At 34.5% G+C, this 25,974-nt stretch overlaps 2 protein-coding genes and 1 pseudogene across 2 annotated transcripts in view; 2 read left to right on the forward strand and 1 right to left on the reverse strand.

The window, feature by feature from the left end:
• LOC136823936 (UBX domain-containing protein 7-like) overlaps positions 1 to 8,350 on the reverse strand; it is a 55,291-nt gene extending 46,941 nt beyond the window's left edge. Inside the window, exon 1 of the mRNA XM_067080094.1 lies at positions 8,005 to 8,350. Coding sequence (XP_066936195.1) covers positions 8,005 to 8,282 — 278 coding nt within the window. The 5' untranslated portion in view covers positions 8,283 to 8,350. The remainder of the gene's footprint in view (positions 1 to 8,004) is intronic.
• Positions 1 to 19,221, forward strand: part of LOC136823935 (uncharacterized) — a 400,726-nt pseudogene extending 381,505 nt beyond the window's left edge.
• Positions 19,222 to 19,390: 169 nt separating this feature from the next.
• LOC136823951 (prosaposin-like) lies at positions 19,391 to 24,851 on the forward strand. The gene is made up of 4 exons (XM_067080107.1): positions 19,391 to 19,636; positions 21,021 to 21,222; positions 22,472 to 23,025; positions 24,729 to 24,851. Exons 1-3 carry the CDS (start codon positions 19,430 to 19,432, stop codon positions 22,717 to 22,719), a joined length of 657 nt encoding a protein of 218 aa, XP_066936208.1. The 5' UTR covers positions 19,391 to 19,429; the 3' UTR covers positions 22,720 to 23,025; positions 24,729 to 24,851.
• The last annotated feature ends 1,123 nt before the right edge of the window (positions 24,852 to 25,974 follow it).

The following is a 25,974-nucleotide window of genomic DNA, read 5'->3' on the forward strand; positions in this document are numbered from 1 at the left end:
TTTTATTTTTGTTTTTGAAGAAAAATAGCCGAGGAAAGGTTGAAATGAGTCCATATTCATGGGGTCTCTGGAAATGGAAAAAAAACATTGTTTTTTTTAAGGAGAAACCCCAAATCAGAAGAAAAACCACTTCGACAGAAAATAAAACTGTTTTTAGGCACATTCCCATGTTAGTGAAGCAGAAAAGTGATTGGTGAATGTGATTTTTGAATTCCATGCCCTTTTTCTAAAAAAACACAAAAGTTTCAGCCTTCAACCCGTTTCAACTATGTTTTCCTCCATTTCCAGAAACATTTGTTCATCAATAGTTGAAATGATTTTCTGTCCCACAGATGACAAATTTTGAAATGTTGCGAAAACGTTCTGCAATTTACCAATTAGGCTAGCTTATGAAGCTCTAAAACAGCATCTAATAACATGAAAACCAGAATGTTATCATGGCTGGAACCCCCCCCCTGGCCGCAGGGGGGGGCTAAAAGGTCGAGCAGCGATTGGTACCTGATTTTAGCCTGTGGCTAGGGGGGACTAACCATGTTAGGGGTCACCTAAATTTTTTCAGATGGACCTGGGGGCTACATTCTATGTTTGATGATCGAATTATAAGCAGCCTACCAGACCATAGGTTGGCATTTCTCAACTTGTATTTTAATCTAAGCAATGCTCAAAAACTGACAATTTGGTATCTAATATATTATCTGCAGTGCCGTAGCATGGGGGGGCAAGGGGGACTATAACCCCAATAGTTTTTTCAAAAATGGTTATTTTGAAAAGTTTTTCTTTTTGAATTTGTCATAATTGTCTTATAAGTGCATGCTTTGAGTGCATTTTCAAGCAATCTAGAGCTCAAATTTTCAAAAATTTCCCCCTCGGGCCAAACCATGGTTGGCCCTCGCGGTATCACTAAACTACAGCCCCCTAATATGAAAATGCTTCCTACGGCACTGATCTGTAAAAATTCTTTAATCATGTTGCATTTACTTAGATAAAAAATCTGTCGGCAAGGGATCTGCACCCTGACTTGATAATCTGGCAGTAACCTTCAGTACTTTACTTATCTCTAATTTCTTAGGGCATTTATTCTATTTAGCAATAAGCTAAACTAACTGTTGTATTTGTTTGATAGTTTGAGAAGGATTTTCGAAAGAATTTGACGTGTCATTGGCTTAGGGGTCACCAAAAATATTTGGCAACTAGGGGTTACCTAAATCTTAGGGGTCACCTGAATTCTTAGGGGGCACCTAAAACCTGCTGCCAAGCCATGAAAAAGTTATTGTTTAGGCTTGTCTTTCTAATTTTTAAATCAAAACATTTAAATTACAAGTCTCCTTCTATCTTGAGCATAATAATCATGAATACCCTTTCGAGGTTAAATTTAAGAGCTTTTTTTGAAAACCAAATTTTAGCATATGATGTTGAGAATCCTTCTTGATTCCAGGTACCATATTGACCCTTTTACACCATCCTTGTTACACCACTGCAGAATTCTGAGCTTACGCCAATAAAGGCAAAACAACATACAAAATATAAACAGGCTTCAAAATAATAAACATCGACTTGAATTGGCATAAAGTTCCATGATAATTATCAAGTACTCTAGCAAGAAAGCTTGTGTAATATAGGGTTATAACTTTTAAGTTATACAAGTGATACTTTGATGGACCTACCTGGATTATGCATTTAACACGTTTATAATTGATATCTACGTGACTTGACCATTAAACAATCATTCAGAACACAAATAGTGACGATTTATTAAAATTAGTCGTTTGTTTCTTATAAAAAAACGTTTAGAAACCAAAATTTCATGCTCTTGAAATGTTCTTTCATTCAAGACTTCGTGAGCAAAAAACATCTCCAAAAAATTGAGTAATTTGGCTAAGAACATTGATGTATGTTTATTAATTGTGATTCTTATTGATAAAGATGCTTTTTTTGAGCTGAAAAATTAATTTTTTACAAAAGTCTGCTTGAGCCATCTTTTATCTACTTTCATACAAAAAAGCAGAAAAAAACAATGGTCCAATATTTCACTAAGTCCAAAAAACCCTTTTATGGCCGTTTTTTTAGCTGAAATATACCCCAAAATAATATATATCTCCAAAAATCGGGCTCCGTCACATTCGAGGATTTATAGTTATGCATCCTTATGCAAAAAATCGTAGAAAATGAAAGAGCCAATCAATCTAATACCTAAGTAATTGATAATGTGCTTATAAAAAAATATTAAATTTGGCTAGTTTTTCTATAAAAACACGCCAAACAACCAAAATTTCCTGTCTAAACACACGTGAGAAAAAAAAAACATCTATCTCATAAAAAAATTGAGTAATTTGACTAAGAACATTGATGTATCCTTATTAATAGTGATTCTTATAGATAAACATGCGTTTTTTGAGCCAACAAATTTTTTTGCAAAAATCTGCTTAAGCCATCTTTTACCTATGATGGTACACTACTTTTATGCAAAAAATTAGAAAAAATTAATGATCCAATTTTTCACAAAGTCCAAAAAACCCGTTTTTTAGCCGTTTTTTGGCCCAAATTTGCCCAAAAACATTTTTTTTCGAAAATCGAGTTCTGCCGCATTCAAGGGTTTATAGTTATGCATCTTTGTGTAAAAAATCATAAAGAATGAAAGAGCCAATCTCGAGAAAAGCCAATACCTAAGTAATTGATAATGTGCTTATAAAGAAATATCGAATTTGGTCAGTTTTTCTATAAAAACACGCCAAGCAACCCACATTTCCTGTCTAAACACACATAATCTTCAAAATTAAGCCCTCATGAGCAGAAAAAACATCTATCTCATAAAAAAATTGAGTAATTTGACTAAGAACATTGATGTATGCTTATTAATAGTGATTCTTATAGATAAACATGTGTTTTTTGAGCCAACAAAATTTTTTTGCAAAAATCTGCTTGAGCCATCTTATACCCATGATGGTACCCTACTTTCGTGCAAAAAATCAGAAAAAATTAATGATCCAATTTTTCACTAAGTCCAAAAAACCCGTTTTTTAGCCGTTTTTTGGCCCAAATTTGCCCCCCAATTTTTTTTTCTCGAAAATCGGGCTCCGTCACATTTTGGGAATTGCCATTTTGCATCATTGTGCAAAAAATCAGAAAAAACTAATGAGCCAATCTCGAGAAAAGCTGGTAACTAACGGACGGACAGACGGACAAAGGTTAATTTATAGGACCTCCACCGTGGTAGGTCCAAAAAGAATAATTTGAGATTTTTTAACAAAATTCTTAATCAAAGGAGTCCTGTTTTAGTGAGATGACAATGATGTCCAAAAATGCCTATAGATTCCGGTAAAAACTGTAAAATTGATTAATTCAATTCAATTTTTTTTTAAACTTTCATAAGGCAAATACTTTTCTATTTTCTGGTTTACGGACATTATGAGGAAAAGTTTTGGACGAAGGATGGAAAAAAAATAAAAATAAAATTGATGTTTTAATTTTTTTTTATTTTCTTTTTTACAATCAGAAATCGGAGGAAATAATGAAATAAAATTTTATGAAATTTGCTAAGTATCTAAATAAGTCTCTCTTCAACAACTCTTCTTCTTAGCACATATGCAGGAAAAATGTACTCTTGGAGTTTTTGTGGATAGGGAAATTCCATGGGCATGGCTGGAACCCCCCCCTGGCCGCAGGGGGGGCTAAAAGGTCGAGCAGCGATTGGTACCTGATTTTAGCCTGTGGCTAGGGGGGACTAACCATGTTAGGGGTCACCTAAATTTTTTCAGATGGACCTGGGGGCTACATTCTATGTTTGATGATCGAATTATAAGCAGCCTACCAGACCATAGGTTGGCATTTCTCAACTTGTATTTTAATCTAAGCAATGCTCAAAAACTGACAATTTGGTATCTAATATATTATCTGCAGTGCCGTAGCATGGGGGGGCAAGGGGGACTATAACCCCAATAGTTTTTTCAAAAATGGTTATTTTGAAAAGTTTTTCTTTTTGAATTTGTCATAATTGTCTTATAAGTGCATGCTTTGAGTGCATTTTCAAGCAATCTAGAGCTCAAATTTTCAAAAATTTCCCCCTCGGGCCAAACCATGGTTGGCCCCTCGCGGTAATCACTAAACTACAGCCCCCTAATATGAAAATGCTTCCTACGGCACTGATCTGTAAAAATTCTTTAATCATGTTGCATTTACTTAGATAAAAAATCTGTCGGCAAGGGATCTGCACCCTGACTTGATAATCTGGCAGTAACCTTCAGTACTTTACTTATCTCTAATTTCTTAGGGCATTTATTCTATTTAGCAATAAGCTAAACTAACTGTTGTATTTGTTTGATAGTTTGAGAAGGATTTTCGAAAGAATTTGACGTGTCATTGGCTTAGGGGTCACCAAAAATATTTGGCAACTAGGGGTTACCTAAATCTTAGGGGTCACCTGAATTCTTAGGGGGCACCTAAAACCTGCTGCCAAGCCATGGTTATTCTTCAATGGGAATCAAAACAAAGTGCACTCACAAACATTAATTTGTCAGATCTAACAAAATTAATAATGGCACTGTCATTGACAATTAAACAAAGATTTTCAACAAAAGACCTATACTGGTCAGCTCTCTACAAACGCCAGAGAAATCATGTTGTCTCATTAAATCGATCAACAAGAAAAAAGTTCTACGCTAAACTTGGTACATCTCAACCAATGTGGTCAAACATGAAACCTTTCTTCTCTGATGCAGATATCGTCCACAAAAGAATCTCGTTACAGGAAGGCGATGGACTGATCGAAGACGACAGCCTCATTTCAACTCTATTCAACGATTAAGTAGTAAGTCTGCGACCGCATAGCTATCTACCCGAAGGTAGGGGAGGGCGCCACTCTTTCTCCCTGGATTTCTCCACTTACCCTTGATCCTTCTCTTAATTGCTGAGCATCAAGCAGAGAGGCATCAAGTTCCATTTTGGGAATCTTTGGTATGACCCGGCTGGGGCATTTTCTTCAACCACTTTCAATTTGTTCGATCATTTCAATTACTTTTCGATTACCTTCAATCATATTGAATACCTTCGATTGTATTGAGTACTTTCCAGTCTTCGCTTTTATCAAATATATTTCCAGTAGCAGCGCATCAAAATAATCTGAAACCAAGTTTACTTCGGCCAAGTAACAAACACAATTCACGCGCGAAAACCACTTTCGTTTTCTCCGACCAATCAGAATGTGTGATATGAGTTACTTGAGGAAACCCAGGGCGAAGGCACACAAAATGGCTGGGAAATAAGGGGTCAATCTTTATGACGGGGCTTCTTTTTGTGCTTTGGTTTTAGGTCAGTTTTTTTGGTTTTTCTTAAAGATATATCATAGTAATTGGTTATCGAAGTTGTCAAAGTTATCGAAAGTATTCAATAACAATCAAAGTACCGTGAGTGGTCCTAAATCCCACAGCCCTGCCCTAAATCCAACCCCCCCCAAATAACTGCTATGAAAAAAATTCTATGTTTACAAACATTCCCTCTCCAAGTTGAACAATAAACTACAGTATATTGCAAGAACTCTCGAAACAAAACATCTAACAAGATGACTAAAATGTCAAGATGTCAATAATGTGATAAAAAAAGTGCGAGTTGTAAAAATAATTACCTCTATTATTCTGAATCCGTTGCTCCTGTTTAAAACGTTAACAATTTTGTAATAAAAAAGTTATGTTTTGTATAAGAAGCAATTATTGTTATTTGGTTGAATTGGTTCAGTGTATCAAATCTCTTAGTTTAGTTAACACTTTGGTATCTTGATTGCGTCACAGCGAAAGGTTTGTTTTTATTTTAGTTTGTATCTTTGAAAGACCCCACCGGATTTAGGCAGGGCTATCGGATTTAGGCAGGGCTGTCGGATTTAGGACCACTCACAGTATATATACTCGAAAGAAAGGTTAGGGGTCACTCACATATCGATTTTTCCTGCAACTAACGTCATTGTGACGCTATCTGAAGAACCCCCCCACCCCCCTTTCTTAGCGTCATTTACATAAATATACCAAAAATCGATGAAAGTAATTTTTCTTCTCTATTACAGATATTGATATTCCAGCCACATTGATTTTTGTGCTTCGTTTTGCACGGTTTTAAAACAAGTGGTTTTGACTTATGACTTTCACATTTGTTTGTCCCCAGACAAACGGCTAGTTGTTTTGTCATATTTATGTAGACGGTCCTTCAGAGCGGCCCTTGTATATCAAAATACGGCCCATCTATTTTCTATTGCGGTATCTCTGTTTTTATGATTAGGGAGATAATAACATATTCCTACAAAGGTAACGGAAGGGTATTGGATATCATCTCTGTTATATTTTGATCATGTTCAAAAATAGTGTGACATTTAGTGAACTCAAAAATTGACAAAAATATAGTATTTCTTGAATAACTTGAAAAATATTTCAAATATAACGTTGAAATTTTATATAATGATCGGTATTTACACAAAGAACATATTTTGATGAAAAAAATGGTAAAATGAGTAAAATGTGTGGTTCCAGGTCCAAATATGTCCAAATATGTATTTTGTCAGCCACCTCAAAGGAGGAAATGGTTTGTTTGAAAATGACACTTGAACCGGTAACTAGAGGTATCATATTATCTCAAAACAGATAAAAGTGCAACATTTTGAAACTGGTTGGTTTCAAAAAGCCACCAGTGTTGTCAGCCACATAAACGACTCATAGCTTATCTTGAAATATCTTGTAACCTAGTAAGCCACTTAATTTCGCTCCAAAACAATTGGAAAGGTTAATCATTCTACTTATCCTTGGTGAAAAAATAAACGGTTAGCCACCAAAAATACTCATTTTATTAACATAATTGTCAGCCAACTTTGAAAATGTCACAAAACAGGCCTTTATTTTTGAACACGATCTTTTATGCGCTTGAATTAAGATGACAGGTGTAGCGAAGGATGGAATACAAAATGTTACAGGTTTGAAAATCGATATTCTGTTGAAATTTCTTAGCGTCATAGGCTCTGACCCCCCACCCCCTCGCGTCACAATGACGTTAGTTGCAGGAAACATCGATATGTGGGTGACCCCTTAAAATCAAGTCTTTGAAGGGTTGTTAAGAAAGTGATCGAATACTCACAATTTTTTTGACATTTTGGTACTCAACATTCAATCGTTAATCGATAAGTGGTTGTTCGATTACTTCGATCATTATTGATTACTGGGATAATGGGCTATTCCAAAAAAAATTGTACTGGGGTATTGACGAACTTTTTTCACTAACCCCCTGGAAATTTTGGATAACAAATTATCCCTGGAAATTAGGAGTCGACACCCCTGGAAAGTGAAATTTTGTGAAAAAGGGCCCGGAAAGTGACTATTGATGCCAGTTTAGGAGGAGAGAACCCCCTGGAAAATTTTATTTCCTTTAATAACCCCCTTGGAAAATTTGAAAATGACCAAAACCCCTTGGAAAATCAAGGCTCAGCCCCCCCTGGAAAAGTTCGTCAATACCCCTGTATGGTTTAAAAATGGAATAGCCCAATAGACCTTTTTTCAAAGAGGTCACCCTGTTGAATAATTATGTAGTCCAGCAGAAAAACAATGATAAAACCATGCATAATAGACCTTTTTTCAAAGAGGATGTCCTGTTGAATAATTATGTAGTCCAGCTATAAAAACAATGATAGAGCCATGCGTTATTACTGTATCATGCATATTGTAATAATTATGCATGGTTTTATCATTGTTTTTTCTGCTGGACTACATAATTATTCAACAGGGTGGCCTCTTTGAAAAAAGGTCTATTATTACAATATGCATGATACAGTAATTGCATGGCTCTATCATTGTTTTTATGGCTGGACTACATAATTATTCAACTGGACGTCCTCTTTGAAAAAAGGTCTATCGACTGATCGAATTTATTGATTAGTACCGTCGTCCGGGTGGAATATGTTTTCACTGCTAATTATATAACTTGAGATAAAATGGTATGGCAAATAGCAAAGGGTATACAAATATTTAATGTAAATACCTGTTTGAAGAAGAAGGTTTATTCAGTTCATCATCAACAACAATGGCATCATCACTTGCAGTAGTACTTGATGAAGAATTTTGTGTTGATGTTTTTATTATACTGTCTCTGTTTTTCGGAGGTAGCTGACCCCCACCTTCAAGGTACATGTTAACTGCACTTTCAAGGTCTCCATTGAAGGCTTCCAAAAGATGGAGGGCAGACTCTTCATCTGAACCAGTGATGTTAACATATTGTTGAATAAGATCAGATGAAATTTTGCCACTTGCGGCCGCCATTTTTAAAATTTTCACTTTCGATTTCGTTTCGCGCTCAAATCATAGATGCCGTAGGTTTAGAAATTAAACACTATGGAGTTAACTTATGATCTAGTTTCCTCAAGTTCACCTACCTAGCTTTTACTCATTCAGTTCACAAAGGAAGAACTTTTTAGGTAAGCGTGCTTTTTCAGCTAGAATCACCATCTTTTTTAGCCTGTTAGACGAAAACCGCTTTTTTATCGCGATTTAACGTCTGTTACTTTTTGCCGTGGAATCGAATGTTCTTGGACGGGAAAGTCCGTCCAAGATTTTCTCTTCGGCGCAGCTCATTTTGCCGTGACTTTGGACAAGCTGCACTCCATCGCGTGTGCTTTTTTCGTTTTTAAGAAGTCGCTGCATTGCTTCGATCGGTAAAGTTCAAATAGATTTTCGAACTTTCGAATTTTGTAATTCGAATTTTGTGATTCGAATTTTGAAATTTTTTTGAGAGAGAACCAAAATCATTTGTTTTGAAAAATTGAAACCGAACGAAAAAGAAACAGTATCAGTGGATGGAGGAGAAAAGAAGATGGAAATCCTTTTTTTGCATCAACAGCAGTAGAGTTGTTGGGTTATTTCCATAACATGATCGAAGAATCCCAGAGATTAACTGTAAACATTGAGAAATTATCAAATCAGATTAGATCCTATCCTACCTAGAACCATAAGTGCTGCAATCCAATGATGATTGAAGACGAAATTGTACTTTTTGTATGCTTTGGGATGGCAACGAATATCTTTTGGATATGGCATGAAACCTGGAAGAATTTATTTTGTTTATTCCTGGCCTATTCCAGTGGAAAGAAGAACTGTTTGTTTGTTATTGTTTTTATTGGCTGTTCGATGTGGTCTCTATCTGTCGCTAGTTTGAAAATATTCCATTAATAAAACGGTGGAAAGTAAATTGACATACGATTGAAAGTAAAGTGAAATTTGATTGTATTCGATTCGAAAGTTTGCTGGGAATGGAAATGAAAAACTTTCTTCACAGCTGTCTTCACCAGTGACATAGACAAGTCTTGACAATTCTGGACAATTGCCAAAACTTGACACTATTTTTATGATATTATTCTAGAATTTTTACATTTTAATGTGAAGAGTTTGGTCCTGTGTAATCAGAGTTAAAACTGCTAATTAATTTTGAGATCTCGAGCAGATTTTAGATTTAAATTTCTCAACTTTGGAAACTAGATAGTAAGCCAGTAAAATGTGGAGGTTTTGCTTCGAATTGTGAGAGGAATCTACCTAAATTTTATTAGTTTTATCTAACTTTCCTATAAATTTATATTTTTAAGATGTTATAGTCATTGACATAGTTTTATTACAACTTTAGAACTTTGCTAAATTTTTTGGTAAATACATTAATGATATATTTCTATTATTTGTACCTCTTAATCCTGAAATTGCACGAGATCGACTCATTTCCATCAAATGATAGTCTTGGAATCCTCATTATTTTTTATTTTACATCCCTGTTTCAAAATTGGCTATGGCTAGTGTTGAGAGTTTTCTTTTATTTGATTTTGGTTGCTTTTCTCTACAAGGAAGAAAACCTTTTGAAGAAGTGGGATTATCTCAATACCTTTCTAAATTAAGAGCCTGTTGACAATACCATTAATTGGAGCTGCTTGAAGACTTTTGGAAACTTTTTTGCTTCTATAGTTCTTTCGTTATAATAGGGGTGTATCAAAATAATTAAAAAAAAAAACATTTTCAGCTCACCAAACTCCATCCCGACCCTGAGGATTCTTTTGTTTTGATTTTAATGCACGGAACTCAAAAATTAAGACTAGATTGAACATCAACGCACATCCTCTCCTACCTATTCGATTGTCCGTTCCAGTCTTTATTTTCGAGTTCCGTGTTTTCCCGCCCTTATGCACTCCGCACGGGATCGACGTCACCCTCCACCACAGTGCGATAACTTTCGACAAACGCTTCAAAGTGTAACTGACCATAAAACAAAGAAAAAATTTGGTTTGTGGGAAGGCACTGGCTACATCTTTTTCTGCAGACGTCATTAAGTCGAACGACGCTTGTATTACTCGAGAAATAATTAGCGATTCATTGCATTTTTCAATGTTCAGTACGGTGCTCCGTTCAGTTCAGTACTGTCTCCAAACAACATCTCACTTCCCTCGCTCTCAACAATCAGACAGTCTGACAGTTACGTTACAGTCTTGCAGCAGTAGGTATTGTATATTCATTTCCAAGCATATTTCTGTATTAATTTGCATTATTTTTACATACATGCTCCTGCCTAGTCAGGAGATCCATGATGTGAGTCCTTCTCTAGGTGGGGGGCGTACGAGGGTTGCCAACACCGAAAAACCGACAGATTTTTCTTAAATCACCGTAATACCGACAAAATTTTCCTAAAACACCGACACCGACGTCTTTTAGAGCAAGCTTAAGATTTTTATTCTTTGTACGAATGCTCAATATCACGAGCGTAGTAGTGCACTAGTTCAGTTTTTCTTGGAGAAAACTATCGCCGATTCAAGGGTTTCAAATCTTTAAAGCTCAGCTTTTCAACGACTAGTGGATAAACAAATCCAGAATTTTTAGGGAACACTTTGAAGGGTTTTAAAGTGGTATTTTTACTTTACTGCTTACTTTAGTTGACTTTGAAGAAAAACATTTAAAAAGTTTTTAAAAGATCTTTGCAAAAAACGAAGGAACAAAAGAGATATCTGAATGTATAAAGTAATGGAGGAGGAGGCGCAACCATGGCTTTGCGCCGACAGAAAAATTTTCAACTTTCAACTTTCAATCTGTCTAAAAACGCCCCATATTATACCGATTTAGCACCAAAAATAAAGCCCCTCAAATAAAATACATGAGCTGTTGATACTTGACATTGAAATTTTGTACCTAAGGCGATTTTGTAAGGCGATTTGTTCTACACAACATTTTTGTTTTCTAAAATTTTCTCAGAAAAATTACCTGATAATCTTTAAGCTTTTGCGCCGCTGGTCCTAGTTTTTTCTCCATTAATAAAGATCAATGGCTAAAAAGAGGCAGGAATAAGGGGCACGGAAACAAGAAACGGGTTCTTTGAAATTTTGGCGACGCAGGCAAAAATCTTTTGTGTGAGAAAGGTCAAACCCACATTGACGCTTTTTCGCGAGGTCTGAATTGCTGTTTTAAAAAATGCTGACATTTTATACATATAGCACTTTTTTAAACCAATCATCAAAACAAAAGAACGCGCGCAACGTCATTTCATTGTTCAATTAAACAATAGAATGTCCTCTTTCTAAAATTACATTTTAACGACCCGAAAGTTTGCAATGTTTTGACTTTTAAGAGATTAATAAGAATTGAAATAAAGTGTCTGTGTTTTTAATGCAGTAGAGTGAATAATGTTATGCTTTTGCAGAATAAGCAAAGAGCCTCATGTATGTACAGGGTGTCCCTAATAAAAGTATCGAGTTTGAACATGCGATTGAGTAGAAAGCTTTAAGTGTGTATTCACAAAATTGTATTTTAAGCTCTCCCTCTTTTTTCTTTGTCAGTTATACGTTGTAACTACCTTTTGTAATGAGCCTATGTGATGGAGAACGTTATTATATTTTAGCGATAACACACACAAACTTTTCTACTCAATCGCATGTTCAAACTCGATACTTTTATTAGGGACACCCTGTATAGAGTGGCTTTAAAAGAGCTCCTAAAAAGGAGAAAGTTAGTCAGCACAAGACCACAAAAACCACAGCGAGCATCAATAAGTTTCGATCTTTTTGGTAATAATCTCTCATTTGGTGATTTATTCACGGCATGACATTATAACGGGGAACCCCTCCCGATCCCAAGAAATGGGTTTTCTAATCATTCACGGGTCGAAACCCCTGAAGCCTTAGCATGTTTCTCATTACATTGTCTTTTAAACGCTTTAACCAGAAAGGGTCGCAAACCGATTGAAACAAAGCCACGCGGGTAAAAGAAGGCACAAGCATGGTTTGCGCCGACAGAAAAATATTTCAGGAAATCTCATTTGGCTAAAAACGCTCTCTTTTTCACAAAACTAGTCATTTTACTATGCCATCCAGATAAATAGTTCGTTTGATTTAGGCTGAAACTAAGCTGGTATTGAAAGCCTGCAAAGAGAGCTCTGCAAGGGGAGGACCACAGGAAGTATTTTATATTGAAAGGCAAATGAGATATGATTCGAGGGCCAACCATGGTTTGGCCCGAGGAGGAAAAATTTGAAATTTAAGGTGCCAGAAATGCTGAAAAACGCATCTAAATCATAAGTTAATGGATTATTTCGTAAAATGAAAGAATTTAACGATTGTTGATTTTTTTGATGAGTGCTGCATTCGAGACCTCGAGAAATTCTGCAAACTTGGCTTTCTTTACCTGTTACCCACTACTAGTATTATGATTTTTTTATAAAGTGCACATTTCCCGTAAAGAAGTGGTTAAGAAACACCATTATGCACACAATCTTAAAAAGAGAATGAGACAGGGTAGCTACCAAAAATAGCTATATTATAGCTACAATTCTACTCGTCATAGCTACAATTCTTGTATAGTATAGATAAGATATTCAATAGCTGAAAAGCAGATTCAAAAACTTTATGAGATCCTTTGAAATATGCAGATTCACCGCCAGTATTTCTCGAATCACCGAAATACCGACCCAAAAAATCAATTTTACCGTCACCGCAAGGCATGTCCAACACCGAAATACGGACACTTTTTACTTAAAACACCGAAAACACCGACGCAAAAAAGGGTCAATACCGACACACCGACAAACCTGTACGCCCCCCCCTCTAGTAGGTACCATACTACTGATGAATCAATGGCAGAAAGCTTCAAAGCTTATTTTTATTTTCATTCTCAGCTCTCAGGCAGTCAGGGTTTTATTCATTATAAAACAGATAGTCCCCTGCCCAGTTGGCGACCAGTCTAGTTGGCGACAGTGCGATCGAATGTTTTTGAACCCAAAAAAAGTCATTCGAAAACACACCTCTGGAGAATTTCTTTTATATACATACAGTACTTAATAATTAATCCAGGCGGTGTCAATCGAACTGTTCGATTATTGAACTAATCAAACTTAATCGCACCCATTATTGAACTAATCAAACTTAATCGCACCCTATCGAACGATAGCTGTTCGATTACCGAACCCAATCGAACACCTATTGAACCGGGAAAACTTTTATTACTTTCTTTAAAGAAAGTGTCATCTCTATTATTTTTAATGTATTAATCTTTTCTTATTTTTTCCGGTGGTCCTTGCTTGGAAAACATTGGGGAACGCATTTGTTTTGCCACCAATAATGGCGCCAAATGTTTTGATTCGGAGTGGCAATCAACGAAAAGATTACATCATGAATATCAAGAATAATGAGTGAAGCATACGGTGCCTGTGTTTTGATTAAACAAACTCGTAATTTTCTGAAAGGTAAAAAAAAGTAGAATCAATCCGACACACAATCATCGAACATCAATCGAACTTTCATCGAACTCATCAAATATCAATCGAACTTCATCGAACAAAGAACACTCATCGAACTAAATCGAACTTATCAAGAAATTTTCGTAAAGTTCGATAGCTGTTCGATCGGGTTCGGTAATCGAACTGCTATCGTTCGATTTTGTTCGATAACAAAAATCGGTTCGATAACAAAAATTGGTTCGATAGGGTTCAGTTTACACCGCCTGGATTAAAGGGATAAAATTTTGCGGGGACTTAATTTCGTGGTTGGCACCCGGGGGGCACTCGATTTCGAAACGACAGTATGTGTCGCGCAAAATCTGCTTTTAAAAATCTTACCCTTAGTGCAGTTCAATATTAAAAATCGTACCCTTACAGTGCAGTTCAATATGGCTGAAAAGGAACCCTTTCAGTGCATTTTCTCATGATTTACCCAACCCTTTAGTGCACTATAGCTTTGGAAATTTTCTGTTTCAAAGAAAAACTGCGAAAATTATTCTTGTCAGCTGTAATTATCAGACAATAGAAACTTTTCAAACAAACAAGAAGTAAGAAAAACTTTTCTTTTTATCAATTATTTTGAATTTGTTTTAAAATTCGACCCTTGCAGTACAATCTCACAGAAACACACCCTTACAGTGCATTTTGGAATGCTGAAAAAGCGCGGCACATGACGTAGGCCAGATCATATGAGTGACCCCCCCCCCGAGGGGTGGCACTATTGGATGGCAATATTTTCACGATTTTGTATCTTTATACTGTCAAATCATGCATATTGGTTGTTGATATACACATTATTTGCGCTTTTTTTATGCAAGTAACCATTCAAAAATTATTTAAATTTGACATATTTTGAGTTTTGATTAGAAATATTTCGCGGATTTTTGCGGATGACACCCAAATCCGCGAAATCCGTTAAATTTAATCCCCACGAAAGTTTATCCCATTAAAGTAGTAGTTATCTTCCTCCTTGGCCTATTTTTGGCGTAATGTGTAAAAAGAAATTCTGGAAACAACAACTACAAGAGGTCATCTTCAGAGAAGACAATGACCTCTGAAGATGAGTGAAGTGAGTGAGCATTGAATATACAGTATAGTGTTTAACAACATCAAAAACATTTTAAGCTTCTGGTTATTCTTTTTATCATTAAATTAGATGCCCAAGGAAACATTTTTCTAGAAAAGTTCTAAAAAAGGGTCCATTCTGCTCCTCTGCCAACCATGAACCTCCCCTTTGTAGCAATGGCAAAATGAATCAATTTAGGGGTTGCCCCACGCTCCAGAGAACTCTCATGTTCCTCCACTCTGTTTCAGCTATTTGCATAGCAAAAACAGCGAGAGGAGAGAGTACAAAGTAAACAAAAATAAACCGTAACAGTAAATAGATCTTGCATCTTGAGGTTTATAGCACCTTCAGAACAGATTTTTCGGTTTTATTCCCAGGCAAAACCTCGTTTTTCTCCGTTTTTGTCGATTTTGGCCTAAATATAATTAAAATTTTGTAGTTAATATATATAGTAGAGGTATATAATTGTTATATTCTAATCATACTTTTTTCCAAGGAATATTTTAAGCCCAATTTGAGGGTGGTAACACCAACAGAACAGGTTGTAGGTTTTTTATCCAGGCAAAAGTGCCGAAATTTGCCCATTTTGGGCATTAAAAAGGCCGGAGAACGGTCAAATTTAAAAAAAAATCTCAGATTTGTGTACTTGGATTCCATTTATCCCAGGGGGGGGGGTCGATAGTAAAATCTCAGACATATATGAGTAGTAATTTTTACATACCACCACCCAGACTCTTGGAAGAGGTATTTTACTACCCTTTTTCGGACAATTTGTCATGGAGACCACCTATTTTTTGGTTGCTCTTCGGACTTATTTTACAAAAAAAAGCTAAAAAATGATTATTTCTGTGACACATTTTTCACTTAGTGCAAAATCTAATGTTTTGCCCTTAGAATTGAAATATTTTTTATTTTGACAAAAAATTTAGAGAATTTTTTGTTTGCAGCAAACAACTTTCCAACAACAAATTTTGTTAAATTATAAAAATTTTCAGATTTTTTAGAAAAGTCATGTCATCCAAAAAGAATTACAAAAATAGCTAAAATTTGCTAATTTTACCAGTTTTAAACTACCCAGGTAGTAAAAATTTTTCAAAATTTAACACATAGATACCACCCATTTTAGTATTTAACTACCCTGGGTAGTAAAAAGTTTTTTCGATTTTTTGTCACACCACCACCGTAAACGTCATTATGTCTGAGATTTTACTACCGACCCCCCCCCCCTGTTTATCCAAAAACTTTAAATTAGCCCATTTTGGGCATTAAAAGGCCGGAGAACGGTCAAATTTAAAAAAGAAATCTCAGATTTGTGTACTTGGATTCCATTTATTCAAACAACTGGTTATACATTCCTTGTTACAAAGAGTTTTGAGTACTTTATCCAATGATCCAACCGTATATGGACTGAGCTGCTTTTAAAGCTTGTCTGCTTAGAATATAATCAGATCGAGATGTAAAAATCTAATTGTAAAAATATCTTGAGCTAGTAAACTTCTTCCAAATGCAATGATTGTCCGCATTGGACATTCAAAAGTTGATATTGGCTTTAACAAGCCGTATATAATTGTTCTGAATTGTTTGAAAGGTTAAGTTACAATGAAAATCATAAGGATGTATAGACCTTATACCGAATAGGTAGAATCTAAAAATCCTATATTTATTTGAATAGTTGTTTATTGAACCAATCAAAAGGCGCTATTGTGTTATCCATCCCTTAAATACTACCTAAATACTCGAATAGATTTGAAGAATTTAATGCTTTTTTTAAATAAATCAGACCTTAAGCTGTTGATTTAATTACAATGTTATTGGTGTTAATTATTAAGGAATTCTACAAAATATGACTATCTGTTCAAACAAGCGTTCTTTAAGAAGTTAATTGGAAAAAAGTTTTGAGAAATGAAATCATCTTGTGAACTTCCAAGTAGTAAAACGTCCCTCCTTTCCAGGGATACAACCCTTTAAATGCTTTCATATTGATCCATTTGTTTGGAAGCTACTTTTTAGAAATAGGTTATATTTCTTAAACATTGGTATCTTTCAAAAGATTCGCTATAAACCTGTTCTAATATGACTTGTTTGAATTAAAATTATTCGAATAATTCCATATGTCAGCTATCGGTATAGCCTAGTGATTTAAATTTTAACTTAACCCTTAAATGATTAAGGCTTCCTAAAAACAATTATCAACTTTTCAATCTTCAATATGGGTAGGGAATCATTGTATTTGAAAGGAGCTCACTAGCTCAAGATAGTTTAAACAAGATTCAAAGCAGGTTGATTTCTGCTTAATGACTAGTTGAGCAGATAAACTTAAAGCAGCAGTACACGGGGTTACCTCATTGGATAAAGATAAAGTACTCAAAACACCCTATGAGGATGAATGTATAACATTAGCCAGTGTCAAAAAGCTACAGACGAACTAAAAGCTCAGAAATATCCTTGAAATATCCTCAATAAAAGCTATGTACATTGGGGAGAGGCATTAGCCTAACAGAGCCCCGATTTCGGACAACCAGTCCATCAACAATCATTGTGTGACTGTCACACATATATAATTATGATACTTGTTATCTTTAGTATTTAAAGAATAGTAGAGAATGTCTCGCGAAACAGCCTGGTCAAACTGGAATGAGTGGAAGCATTGCAAAAAGTTGTTTTTCTCAAACGATAACAGTGAGATTTCGAAAGCAATAGATTTTGTGAAAATGTGGAAAGCACGTATTAGAACAGGCTCTATGCCTGTATCTATTGATCTTACTTCAATTTTATTTGGTGCTAAAATACAACTTGATGGATCAAATCTTGAAAATGAGCAGCAAGCTCTATTATGTGGTGCAATGGCTTTAGTTCGATTTGTGAATGGTATTACTGATCAATTCCAAACTGGCTTTTATGCTCAACCTGTTCAAAATATTGCTGATAAAATTGATATTCCAGAATGGATGGTTGAATTGCGCCATGAAATTACACATGGTCAGATACCCAGTGTGGATCTTGTACCAAAGGTTTGATGTTTTCTTTAAATTGGCTTTTTGATAATTACTGGCAAGAAACAGCTTACAAAATTGAAGATCAAAACAAGACATTTCAAAAATCTGTCATTGAGTTACTCAACCAGTACACAGATTTAGTTTTTGAATCTGTGGCAAATATAAAAGTGGAAGCTTCTTCAGAAACTAAGAAAGAAAAGAAAAAAGCTAATAAAAATGAACGAGACCGTGAAATTGTGATTCAAAACCTTTTGAAAATTGTTAACCATGGTAATTTGTCTGTCTTTGTTGAATATTTATCAAAATGTAATAGCTTTGTATTGGAAAACCATAAACAGCTTGAGTTGAGTCTTCCAACATCAGTAAATATGGAATTGGATGATACTGGATTTCAAGCTATTGATACTTTAGCAGAACTCTGGAAACCATTTTTTCTTCCATTTCAGGAGAGATTCAAACATATAAATGAACTCCTGTTACAAAACCTTAGTGATAATGCTAAGAATTCTGGGAATCTAATATCTACATTGTTGGCAGTTCACATATTATCATCAAACATTACCACTACGAACACTATAATATTTGTTGTTTCTCTTTTATTGAAAAATCCTTCAATTCTCTCGTTTCAAATTCTGTCCAAAATCATATCAAGTGTGGAAGTCATAAACACAGAGATGAAAGAACTGTTGGAAGTATTTTTAAGTACTTTTGAATCTACTGTTTATTTTTTGAATAAAAAACTCCCCGGTGTGATGGTTGATAAAACACATGTTTTCACTGATGTTATTAGTAAATTAACTGGAGTTGAAGAGCCAAAAAAATCCAATCCAAAGAGTGGTAACAAAAAGAAATGGACATGGTTATCAGATCAAGAATTCCAGGAGTTGCCACCAATAGGCGAATTCAAATCTGGCAACACCTATCAAAATCTTAATACTCAATCCAGGATTTGTAAAGTCCATTACATTGATGATGTAAGCGTTCAACACTTGAAAGCCGAAACAACCAAAAGCTATTACAATCCTGAAATTGCTGATGTTATTGAAAGTTTATTTGATAAGAATGGTCATGTCTTTATTTATGATGATGATAGTGATAGTGAATCTTGTCCAACCGAAGGTTATACTGAAGACGCAGAGATGTCCTGGTTTGCTGATGAGGAACGTCCTGAACCAAACAAAGTCGATTTTGAGATTGAAGGAGATTCTGCTGATCAGAAAAATGGCATTCTGAAATCACACAATCTCTATGCTAACACTGTTGATGTATCAAAGCTCATATTATTTTAAAATTCAACAAAAGAAATTTCATTTTTTATATAATCACATATTATTTTTTCTTCACTTTCTGATTTTTTATTATTCTTTTTTACAATACTTATAATTGAAATTCAAAAAAAAATTATTTTGTTACTTTGTCTTTCCTTTTTTGTTTGAAGTCCATGACACTGTCACTGTACTGATGATTGTAAATCTATCGTTTCTACTTTGGTCTGTTTTCAATGTAAATTTTCTCCCAGCTTTTTACATGAATCTTTTTGTAAACAATTCTAACGTTTTTCAAATTTAGATTGAAAAAAATATATTTAAAATCCAAAAAATCTAATAGTAAAATGATTCGTTTTATGGTATTAATAGTTGTCTTAACTGCTGGACTTGTTGTTGGATCACCAGAGCTTCCCAAAGGAGATATTTGTTTGGAATGTGAACAAGTTCTTGGTACAATCCATTTAATATTGTCAAACAATGAAACTGAAAGTGAAGTATTGAGTGCAATGAACCAAGTCTGCAAAATGTTACCTCAAGAATATGCTCCTATTGTAAGTTTCCATATTTTCTCTGCACAATATGTTGTGGACACCTTCTCAATATATATTGCTAGTACTTACTCAGCAATATGTAATAGTTATGTCACGTTACAGAGTACAATATTTGAATTTTTTTTCGAGTTCAGATTTTTCGTAATATTTTCTGAGCTTTCAGGCGAGCCTTTTTTGAACGTGGTCTATATTTGTACGGTACAATATGAAGTATAGCATTTATGTTCACGTGTTTAACCACTCAGATTGCTCATATTTTTCAAGTTGACAATAGATTGTCAATATATTGCCTGAAAATGATTGTGTAGTGTATGTAGCCCCCTTGAGTTGAGGAACTTCTTAAACTAATGACAGATCATTTTATTTTGTTGAAAATCTACTAAATCCTTTGAATCCCCTTTGAATCTAAAGTCATACACTTGTGACGTCATGTTTGCTTATCTTGCAGTAGCAATGCAGAATATTTAACAAAATCTATCAAAAATGTTGTCCAATATTTTATGCCAAATCCCTCTTTTGAAGAACAACATAATTATTTATGGTCCACCTCTAGGCAAAACGCACTGTCGGATATTTTTAGATATATCCGATAGCAAAATATCTCTTCTGTAGCGGCGAACCTATAGAAAATAGTTTTTGATCAAATGATTATTTAAATGTCACATATAAAAAAAGAGATAAAAGTAACAAAAAAAGAGAAAGGAAATTCGAACGTTTTGTAATTAAGAGAAAAAACAACGAAATTGACATTTTTAAATAAGATAGTAAAAACGTTCGAAAATGTCATAAAAAGAGTGAATGAAATAAGGAACAATTTAAATACTTTTCTGCTTAATTGGTGTACGATAAACCATATATTCAACGTGAAAAAGTCGAATATCGATAGATATGAAATGAGCCCTCCGAATGCATTCGGGATGGGTCCTACCCACGAATGAGCAGGAATCGCGGCGCTGACAGACACTGTGACTTGACAGACGCGAGCTGCCGAGCCATGGCGTATACCATGACACTCGAACGACAGGGAGAGCGATGGTCACGCGAGGCCGAACCTTATGAGTGCCGCGGCACGTCACAATGTCTGTCTAATCTACCCACACTCTTTTATCAGAGTAATGGTACCCAATCCCCCTCACATGGCATGGGTTGACCCGGGCGAAGGTATATTCACTTGCCAGGTGAATCGTAGAGACACGGTGGGTATTGATCTCGGGCCTCCCAGGCGGGAGTCAAGGATGATAACCACTATATCAATACGCCTAATAATTTTAGAACAATCTTTGTTTCAATGATTTCTTTTACAGTAACAGACTTTAAATTATAATCACTCTGAAATTTGTCTGATGTCGTACGGTGAAAAATATAATATTTGTCTATATTTCAGTGTACAGAAGCTGTATCGTTATACGGACGACAACTGATTGATGCTCTTGTCAAGTATTTTGCACAGCCACAACAATTTTGCAGTTTGATTGGGCTATGCAACTCAACCAAGACAGCACAAAGAGAGGCTTTTGAGTTCCTGCAAGATCTGAGAGCATATTATGCTCAAAAAGGAGTCAAAATCTTCAAAGTCAAAACAGTTGGTAAGATTTTCAATTGATTCTTTTGTTTAAGTTTATTTGATGATTCAACATCACTCTTATGCGGTTGTTAACAACTTTCTATTTTTTTCTATCAGCTGTTCCCGATACTAGTGATGATATTCTAGTAAAAGTATCTATATGGTCCCGGGTACGCCACAAAAAAGTTTCTCTCTTTAAAACTAATTTTCTCGAAATCTAAAATTTTTTAAAGAACCATTCCTATCCCATTGGAAAGAAGAAAAATAAGCTTAAATTTTGATGGGTCATTTATTGAATTTGGTTCATTAGATCGAAAGTTATGCTCAATCGAATAAAAAAGTTACTTTCAGAAAGTGCTCAAAAACGTTAAAAATTGACCTATCAAATTAAACAGAAGCATAATTACATGATGCATCAGTATTTTCGTTTTAATCATCAAAAATGATAATTAGTTGTCTAAATGACCTTTTGTTATATAAAGGAAAGTTGAATTACATTAAAAGGAAGAAAATTTGTCGAAAAAAGCCAAAAAATCTTGTAAAATTCAGAAAAATACATCAAATATGGGTTTCGAGGTACATAGACTTTATCCAGTCTACAACCAAAAATCTGAAGAAAATCTCGGTAAAAGTAAATCAAAATGATTTTGATGAACTTTTAAACCCTTTTGACCCATCAGTTTCAAAATTTATGTGTTCAATTACTGAAAAATGTTCTTAATCATGTAAAGCCTATTGCGATTGCTAGTTTTAAAATAAAATTTTGATAGGTCGATTTTTAACGTTTTCGGGCACTTTCTGAAAGTAACTTTTTTATTCAATTGAGCATGACTTTTGATCTAATGAACCGAATTTATTAAACGACCCATCAAAATTTAAGTTTATCTTTCTTCTTTCCAATGGAATAGGAATGATTCTTTTAAAATTTTTCGATTTCGAGAAAATCAGTTTCAAAGAGAGAAACTTTTTTGTGGCGCACCCGGTATTTCTTTCTACAAGGATCACGTGTATAAGCATACACAGACTCAGTCTTAGGTACAATGGTTCTATTGTTTTAGAGCAATAAGAATTATTGTTTTAGAACAATAGGAATGCTAAGCATGATCTGAGCCTGATATAGGGGTAGACACTTGCTTATTAAATAAAAATTTTGGTGATTGGAAGACACCGAAACGTCTAGAAGTAAAATTTTTAAATCTTATACAAATAAAATGGTTGAAGCCAAAATTTTGGCAATATTTTTTTTTAATCACCAATTTCCCAAATTTCAGGAATGTCGGATTGTGCTATTTGTGAATTTATCATGGACCTTGTTCAAACAACAATGGCTGATAAACCTATGGTAGAATTCTTCAATGATGCATTAGTCAAATTGTGTGCTTATTTGCCAAAAGAGATCCAACCAGAATGTCAGCAAATCATCACTGTCGATGAACCCCAGTGGTATGCCGAATTTGTCAAGAAGTATCTCGATCCTATCAATTTCTGCACTGGTGTTGAAGTTTGCCCAAAAGTGTGAATCTTCATTTGAAATGAGTTATGACAACGCCAGGTTAAGAAATAAACTCCTTTTCAATTCAGATTTTCGATTTACTTAGTTGTTGTTTTTTTTTGTTGTTTTTGCATTTTGCATTTTGAGCTGTCCTGCATTGCAATTTTTGTAATTTAATTTATAATAATGTAAATTTAATATTGTCAAATTTTTTAGAATTTCCAAACATTTTTTACTTTCAAGGGTCAAGACAAGCATTATTATAGTAAGTGATTTTGAAATTTCAAAGAAGAGATCGATCAAGGATTAATTTAATGTTTTAGTATTAGCAGGGTGGCCAGCGATACTGGAAATACTTGAAAATACTTGAATATACTGGAAAAAAATATTGGTACTTGATTATACTGGAGTTTTTGAAAAAATGCCCATTTTTCCAGTATATACTTGAAAATGATAAATTGGAATACTTGAATATACTTGAATTTCTTTTTTCAATCAAATCTTCTATTTCCAGGGCTCTTACAGGCTGTTTTGAAGTATAAATTTTCCAAAATTTTCTCTTCGGACCCAACCATGGTGGGTCCTCCTGATAACAATGTATTGTACCCTATTTGTAAGGTTAGACATTCTAGGTTGGTCTTATTCACTTAACCTATTTGATATGGCTTTTTAAAAAAAGATGAACCTTAATGGGCATACAAAAAATGAAAAAAAGTAAAAGCAGAATCTTAGATATTCTTCAGCTCAAGTTATTTACTGCAAGATAACCCTCATTGAGAATTTCAAAATCTAGCCTTTGGAGCATGTATTGAAAGAATATATCCAATGTGCAAATTTTCACTCTTTTTCTACCAAATGGATATCTTGATATTGCCAAATCAAGCTACTGCTGGAAACATGAGCCCATGGTAAATTAATTGCTGTGCAGGCTAATGCTAAAGCGGTCAGGAAAACCTGGAAAACCTGGAAAATGGCTATATTTTAGAAAAAGTCGGGGAAAACATGGAAAGCCAGGGAATTTTTGTAAAATTCTTCAAAAGTCAGGGAAAAGTCAGGAAAATTTCTTTCTAGAGTCCCTTGAAATTGATAGTTTTAGCCAATCTTTGAATCCCTATTTTTCAAAATTTTCTTTGTCGGACCCAACCATGGTGGGTCCTCCAAGTAATCATGAAACCCACTAATAACAGGACACGGACCTATCTAAAATTGATGGTGATATTTTTGAAAAGTTTGAAAAGGTAGTGACATGAAAAGTGCTACATGAAAAGTGCTCGCCAATTTTCTATGTTAAAAACTCTTGCTAGAAAAATAAACCTTCTGGGAGCAGTGAGCCATAGGGAAATCATTCTAGAAATAGAAGTTGAAAATTGAAAAGGAAAGAATGTGTCAATTTTTCAGCAAAGTTTTTGATTTGACTGAATTGACTAAACTCTTAATTACACAGTTTCTTCGTCTGCTCGAACTGGAAATGTCTTAAAAGTCTTGAAGTCTGATATTTGAAGAAAATATTTCTGATAGTCTCTAGAAAACATTCTGGGAATATCGGAACATTTCTTTCTACTACTTAGAATTGCAAAAGAAATTCTACCCACTTCACTCGCAACCAAATCTTCTGATTTGACAACCTTGCTGCGTTAGCTGTTAGTAATAAAATTCTAGAAATTAGACAACCGCTGTAGTACGCCATGGTGTCATAAATCCACTAGTTTCTATAGCACATTTTGATCTGTTGTTTAATTTGAGAAAATGTCAAAATAATTCTGGCATCAGTGACATTATTCTGTGCACACAATTTTGTCATAATATTTTTAAGAAAGGGAAGCCCATAAAATTTCTGGCAAATTGAGGATCCGGATATCCCTATTCTAACGAAGCACCATACGTAAAGTTCAAAATATACTTGAATGTACTTGAATTTTGCACGTTCATATACTTGAAAATAGCAAAGATATACTTGAAAATAATCAAAAATGCTCCAAAAAGTACTTGAATATACTTGATTTTCAATGACTAAAATCGCTGGCCACCCTGATTAGGATCCCTTCTTATGGCTCATTGTTAGACTTTTTGTAATTCTTTTTCTATTGTAATTTTTTTTTTTTTTAATTGTTTTGTTTTTGTTTTTAATGAGAATTATTAAACGAGATTTGTACTTTCAATTTTCAGTGATGTTAAATAATACATAAAATTTCTACAATTTTTCTTTAAAGTTTAAAGTTGCATGTGCACTAATGAAGGGAATCAGTCAGATTTTTTATATATTGAAAAAAACTAACCTCATTTGTCTAATGGAATTTGAGGCTACAGAAAAACAACTTAGCCTAAAGTATGTTTGTTAAACAAAAAGCATCAAATTTCGTAACAAGGTCTTCAAAGTTCCAGAAAAAAGCTACTCAATTATGATACCAATTTAACAATTTCTTTTAGATAATCCACTAAATGAAAATCATGAAATCAGCATTACTTGCTTACAATAACGATGCTCTGCCACGAAGACGATTTCTAGAAGATAATGTCAAAGTCGCACAACAAAAACCTTTTGTTGTAAACTGCAAGAGGAGGAAGGTCCCATGTTTCTTGGATGTTATAATTAATGATAAAACTTTATCTCTCTATGAGTTGCAATATAATTATGGAAATAATGGCGACGGTAGAAATCTTTACTTTAACTGCACTTGCTCACTTCACAACTTTGGTACCGGAGAAGTTGAGGTGATATGCTCTAAAACAATTTATCACTCATCAGCCGATTTTTTCAGTTATATTTTATGTAAGAATCGGTCACTGTGTATCTTTGCAACGCACAACGAGAATAAAGGATCTATTGCATTGAGCTTTGGTATACCGAGTAAAGAGATTAAAAGGACATTGTTACATGACTTGAACTCGACCATTAAAGCTGAAGGTGAAATTACAGATTTTACCCTTGAACTATCTACAGATAATGAAATTTTGTGCATTATGGTGGAAAGCGCTAAAGAAGTGGAGATAGGGGAAGACATTTTTGAAGAAAATTTTTGTGATGCTCATTTTTTCAAATGTGATTTCTCAAAAGATGATTGTCTCGCATTAGAAAAAATGTTTTCTTTTGATGCAAGCCTTATTGGAGTATGTAGGAATGGACTAGTTTTCAATATCAGTGGAGACAAAATACTATTATTTTCTGATAACGGAGTCATAATTTATTCTTTGAAATTGCAAAGTGTAATTGCCAGACAAGATATTGCAAACATTGTGGCTAATTTCGAATGGTCTCGTGATATAACTAAAGGTGAGATTTTA

The sequence above is a fragment of the Clytia hemisphaerica genome, unplaced genomic scaffold (assembly GCF_902728285.1).
Source record: "Clytia hemisphaerica strain Z4C2 unplaced genomic scaffold, Clytia hemisphaerica genome assembly, whole genome shotgun sequence".
NCBI lineage: Eukaryota > Metazoa > Cnidaria > Hydrozoa > Leptothecata > Clytiidae > Clytia > Clytia hemisphaerica.